The sequence below is a fragment of the Takifugu rubripes genome, chromosome 17 (genome assembly GCF_901000725.2).
Source record: "Takifugu rubripes chromosome 17, fTakRub1.2, whole genome shotgun sequence".
In the NCBI taxonomy this organism is placed as follows: Eukaryota; Metazoa; Chordata; class Actinopteri; order Tetraodontiformes; family Tetraodontidae; genus Takifugu; species Takifugu rubripes.
In genome coordinates, this window is record NC_042301.1 from 2,577,891 (window position 1) to 2,584,279 (window position 6,389).

The following is a 6,389-nucleotide window of genomic DNA, read 5'->3' on the forward strand; positions in this document are numbered from 1 at the left end:
TCCTTTAATACAAATACAACAGTTGATATATGACTTTAGCACAGTTCACTCGTTTTGAGGCATCGAGTCACTTCGCTGTTTAAGGCGGAAACCTCGATCGTTTTCACACGCGGAGCCCAAAATAAACCCTCATATTCTCTCAAAATAAACCCTCATATTCTGTCAAATGCTCAAACTACCCATGATTGGAGAGGATCCGCGGTAGCACCTGGTGGAACACGACGAAATGGTTTAGATTTGGACTCGTTCCCATCCATGCGTTAAATGAGCTCTCAACCACTGAGGCGACAGCACCACCTGGTGGACTACAAAGGAAATGCGGGTTCTATTCTGGTATTAAAGACCAGATCAAACCTATTCTGCTAAACCAGTTTGGGGTTAATCTTTAAAAATGCTACCGTCCCAGCCCTCGATCCCAAACACCAGAACTGATGCCATTCATATTTCCAGTCTTTCATAAAAAGTCAGCATTTCTCCACAATTGGTGTCAAAAATCCTCATGACTGCAATCAAGTGGGGGGGGGGGGGGGGGGGGGGGGGAGAGTGTGTGTGCGCCGTCTACAACCATGCACCGACACGTCCGCACCATTCAACCACGGGGGGTCCATTTTAATGAGCGAATATTGAAGAGACCACAGCCTGGTGGATCCTCCTGCACCTTAACTCCACACATGAAGGTTTCATTCATCAGAAAACAAATAAAAAGGAGTTCTTTCCTCGCCCCCCCGCCCCCACCAAGACACAAGGCTGGGAACCCAACGACTTACCCATGTCTGTCCACTTGGCGAGACGGGACAAAACCAAGACGCTGGTTCTGATCTTTAACAGACATATCAGAGGGCCTAACATCCAGTCTTAAGGACAGACCCAGACTGTAACAAAGTTCAGGTACTTACTGGGTTTAACTGACCTGTCATGGCAGCTCAGTGGGATTTTATGCTGATATTGACGGGCTACAGACAAAGACACATACAAAGCAGTGAGTGACACGGCCAGAGGAAATAAAAACTTGCCACACTAAATACCTTAATGTATTTGTTGCACCACCGCAATCCGGGCGAGTTCAGCAGGACAATGGCTCCTAATCATGCGCACAAGGATTTAATTCACAAATATTAGAGATGGAAATCCCATTCTAATGCAGGGCTCCAGCGGTGCCAGTGGGGCCACGCTCAAATCTGCGGTTAATCTCAGATTCTGAGGCCGAAATGTGGGGGGGGGGGGGGTTCCCGAGTTAGTGGGCTGGTGGCACACAAGCACATTAAGCGTTCCGTCGGACACGTTAATGTCCAGTCTTACAGAAAGTTAAGGACCACTGGGGCTCCGCAGAGACAAAAAGATGGCGGATTTGCCGGACTGGTGTGGCGCTGGCGTCAGATGTTTAGTAACACAACACCGGTACAAACCTTCAGGACTCACCTCCATGTACGTCAGGACAAACCAGCAATGGATTTCAAGACAAATTTTATTACAACAGATCCATAAAACATTACAAAGGATGCATACAGGTACCCTTTAGACTGGGGAGTATTAAAAACAAACCTGAAATAAGAATAAAGCTAGAGGCTGATGAGTCACGACTGTGTTACGCTAATCATGTGGAATCATTTACCTTAATGAGGCCCTCACCAACCAAAGTTGGGGACGCAAGTCCAACAGCACCTAAGCGTGCTGTGAGGGCCTCAATCTACCCAAAACAAACATCCAAAATAAAGAAGGAAAAAAAAACAAAAAAAGAAAAAAAAAAAGAGACAAACGTTTACAAGAGAAACTTGCCTTTGTAAGGAGTTGGTACGCTCATGTAACTTCAGCAGCTTCAAAAGAAATATGAATTACTTTAACACACTGCCATTAACCTGAGTGAAACCTATGGGGAAAGAATATCCTCACATGTAATCAAAGAAGAACACAGCATAGCTTCGGGATCTTGGGTGGTTATTTTTCCAATATAGAAGTTACATTAAATGTCCACGTGTTCTAACAAAAAATGTTGGTCTTCACCACCACAGGTCTGACTGCTCTTTGCTTGCAGCTAGGTTTGCAAAAGGACAAGGAGAGAAAGGTGTTAACCTCAAACCTAATGTGGTGGCTGCTTTGCTGCTTCAGTAGCGTCCAGCTGGAGACATGGCGGGCGGCCTCATGCCCATGTGAGTGCCTCCCTGGAAGGGCACCATAGGAGGACCCTGACCATATGGAGGCATCCCTCCGGGCATGTAGCTCGGCATGCCTGCAGGAGGGGCCCCATACTGACCTGTAACAAGAGCAAGAACAGGGTGATGCTGGAGGAGTTTTACTCCTTATAACGGGGAGGTGGGGGGGGGGGCAGAAGCGTTGTCCTACCATGCATGGGGTGCCTCATGCCAGGCTGCTGCTGTGGCAGGCCTGGCTGTGGGGGCATTATGCCGCCTACAGCTGCCACTGGGGGAGCAGCCACATGGGCCTGACCCGGCCGGGGTATGAGACGTTGGTAACGGGGCAACTGGGCCTTCATCTCTTCCTGATGGCAGAACGACAAAGCAAAGCGCACACTCACACCAAGGAAACGCCATTACTGCCCTTACAGTGCACGAACAAACAACTCCAAATGGATACAAATGTCATCCTGCCCTGATCTCACGCTGCTAAACACGACTAATCGTAAGGATGCGTGCGAAAATATGTTTGCATCCGGATACGTAGAATTAAGATTATAGCCGTAGCCTATCAACATATACTATTATATGCAGCAATAATTACTTACTGTGTAAAGGTAAAAATAGAAAACACAAGCAACTTACCAGTGAGATATCCTCATCAGGGTGGATCAACTTACTAGTTGCACTCGTGGTGGTGAGGGTGGCAGGTTTATTGGTGACTGTGGCTGGGGGCTTAGCCACAGGGCTGCTAGAGGAATTAGAAGCAGAAGTAGAAGAGGAAGAAGAGACAGAGGACTGAGTATAAGCTGGGAATGTTGCTTTGGGAGGGTCAGAAGAGGCGGCTGTGCTGTGGGAGTTTGAAGCAGCAGCTCCTGAAGTGCTCTGCTGGGCCTGTGCAGACAGAGAATCACACGGTACAGTGAGAAAACGGACCGAACAAGTGGATGAAAGCGCGGGAAGTTGCATCACAGACGATAAAGACGGCACAGCTGCCTCAACTTTGGCGCGAGAGAAACTTCAATTCTGAGACGTGACTAGTAGTCAGAATGAAGATTCATGACGGACTTCCAAGAATGGTGACTAATTACTGCAGAATTCATGCATCCAGGGGGTCGAGGAGAGGGAATATATGAAATTATCTGGCTTAAAAACAACTATTCTGCCTCATTCTGTGTTAAGCACATGCACAGTAACAAAGCTCACAGACAAAAAGGTGATGCGGTCAGAGGAAATGACCCTCCGGTACCAAAATAAGGACTGACGGCCCGTTTTGAAGCATATTTATGCTTACAAAAGCAAATACTGTCAGTAACCAGCCGGGTAATAAATGAGCAACATGCAGCTGCCACATTCCAAGTCAAAGTCCTGTCTGTGAGCGTACTTGTGACGTGTTAGGAAAGGGAGGCGGGGAGGAGACAGACTGAAGGTCTGCAGGTGGAGAAGAAACGGCTGCTGTGCTGCTATTAACACCAGAGCCCATCTGCAGCGTGGTGAAAAGGAGATAACAGCATTGGCACGTACACGTCTACCCAACACTTGAAGAAGTAGTTGAAAGAGGGGCAGGAAAGACAAGGTTACGGGAAATCAGAAAGAGCTGGAAAGATGCAACACAGTGTAAGACAGTCAGACATGCTGCGTTCATAAGAAAGAAGAAAGATAAGTCACGCAAATTACAGAAGCTCCGTTACATAAGAGACAGGTTTACAGAGGCTGGGGACAAAGGGGAGAATGCGGCGTGTTGTGCGTTGGACGTGGCGATCACCTGCGCTGCACTGGGAAACAACGGTTTGGTGACGGCGGGCTGGGCCGCTGGGGCAGCGGGGCGGCTGGGCAACGCTCCCGCGGCAGGAGCTGGAGCCATGTGAGGCATTCCCGGTCTTGGAACCATGTGGGGGGGCATTCCTAAATACAGACACACACCATTTTTATTGCAAAAATTAAAACATGCAGGACAAGGAGAAGGTGACCACCTTTAAAGTCTTTCTAATAGGTGAAACGATCACGCCAGTTAAAAAACACTCACCAGGGGGTATTCCCGGCATTCCTGGCATCATGGGAGGCATCATTCCACCCATTGGCATCATGCTGCAGAAGACAAGGAGTCTTAGTTGGAGGGGAAACTCTTGAGCTTCACCAACGTAAAAGTATCCTTAAATTACAGTTGCCATCCAATAAAGATCAGCTCTTACCCTGGTGGAATTCCAGGAGGCATGCCGTGCATCATGGGAGGAACACCAGGCATCATCGGAGGCATCCCTGTAAAGTTAAAACACACGGCTTTTGTCCTTTATTCAACGAAGCTGCAAACGCGTTGACATTTTATTTGAGGATTCTTGGTTTTCGATGCACGTCCTTGGAATGATCCGGCCCTTACCCTGATATCCTCCGTGCATCCCATGTGCGCCAGCCACGGGAGGAATCCCCAGTTGGGCCATCGGTGCTGCATAGCTCGCCTGGGCCTGGACGGACGCGCCCTGCTGTGTCGATGGGCCCGCTTCATCGTCGTCGTCATCCTCCTCATCCGAATCGTCCTGATTTGACTTTTTCTTTTGACTCTCTGAAATCAGAGACAGAATGTCAATCCATCAGGTTTACCAACAAAAACTGAAAGGACATTTCCTTTGTTCCCCAAGAAAACCCTTTTTTTTTTTTAAAAAGAGGAAAACGCCAAACACGCACACCGCATTGACTTCGACATGCGGTTATTTCAACACACCAACCTTGAGATTTCTGCTCCAATGTTCGCCGCCTGTCCTGCATGTCCTTCTCTGGAATCCCCTCCATGCCATAGATCTCCAGCTCGATGTCTGTTCTTCCCGGAATTGCATTTGGAACACTGTCAATCGTCTCTTTGTGAACCTACACATGCAGATTTGGGCATATATATTAATTGCCCACGTCATGGAGGCATTACTAAGCAACACGTGAATAAGACACGGTGAATTAATGAACGGGAAAGAAAAGCCACCAACCTGCATGCAGTGAATAGCTAAACCCGGGCCAGTGTATAACTTCTTGTGGCAAATGTGGCATTTAAAATGCTTTGCCTTCTGATGCTGAATTAGAATCTTTTCATCGTCGAAATCTCGATTGCAGTACCTTTCGCATGTCATTAAGGACACATAACGGTCACTAAACGACAGAATAAAGTCGCAAACGTACCGATGATCGAAAAATGCGCATTTTCAGACTCCCGTCTGGTCATTAATATTAATCTCATTAGTCAACGCATGACAATGTGGTTAGCCAGCTAGCATAGCAACGGTTCCCCCCACATAATTTCCTTCATTCATCCTATAAACCGTGTGTAGCGTTCCACACGTACAAAGATATCGCTTCATAACACGTGCTAGAAACAAAACCGATACAAACCACTATAATATCTAGACATAAATCGCGACGAACCAAGTCTTTTGGATCTTATGTTAAACCCGCAGAGACGCTACTCGGGCCTCCTTTTGTTAAGCTAACACGGAGCCTCATCCCGTTTCTAAGTCGGTGTTTCTTATTCGCCGGAAAGGATACCAGCACCATGGCTTCATCTGCTTCTTCTTCTTTCGCCCCATCCTTATAGAATACTGAAAGACAACTATACCAACGCAGAAAATCTGGACTTATTATCTGTTTAACAGAAGCATTCTGTAGTCCCGTGACAACGCCGAAAAATGGCGGTTAGCTGTAGGAAGTCGCCGGAAGTCTCGCGTGAACGGAAATTACGCGTCACTCGCGTGAAGTCAGGTTGTCATCAAGTCAATTAGTCACTAATCCGCTGCTCATTTGGCTCTAAAGTGTCTTTATTTCTTATCACACAAACATGTGGGTTAAATAATCTCAACATTGTGTATTATAAGAGAAGAAACGTCACTTTGACATCAACGGACTAACCAAATAGACAGTTTGGTCCTGGTTCGATTCAACACTGCATAAATCATCAGTGTCCGCTAGGTGGAGACAACGCAACACAAACAATAGCGCCTTATCAGTGCAGACATAATCCTTTAGATTTGGAGCTTTGAGTTAGATGTCACAGACTTTGTGTCATTTATGCGTTCTTTGCACCGTTTCGCTGCGTAAAATCATGTATATCTCTGTACTAGAGATCATTACATAATTAAAACCATTAAATTAGTCTTTACAGACAACCTGGGTCCGCAAAGGGCCAGAGATAAAAAAAAGTTAATGAATGGCCACACAAGGAAGATATTCTCAAAGGACAGCAGAGCCTTCCTGTTAATGGAATATAGTTTATTGTTG

At 46.8% G+C, this 6,389-nt stretch overlaps 1 protein-coding gene across 1 annotated transcript; it reads right to left on the reverse strand.

Annotated features, from left to right (window-relative positions):
- Positions 1–1,447: 1,447 nt before the first annotated feature.
- znf207b (zinc finger protein 207, b) lies at positions 1,448–5,701 on the reverse strand. Its single transcript, XM_003971952.3, has 10 exons — positions 5,661–5,701; positions 5,108–5,234; positions 4,856–4,994; positions 4,510–4,692; positions 4,325–4,391; positions 4,159–4,220; positions 3,898–4,037; positions 2,778–3,026; positions 2,341–2,497; positions 1,448–2,251 (listed from the first exon to the last, which is right to left on the reverse strand). The coding sequence occupies exons 1-10, from the start codon at positions 5,699–5,701 to the stop codon at positions 2,103–2,105; spliced, it is 1,314 nt and encodes a 437-aa protein (XP_003972001.1). The 3' UTR covers positions 1,448–2,102.
- Between the last annotated feature and the right edge of the window lie 688 nt (positions 5,702–6,389).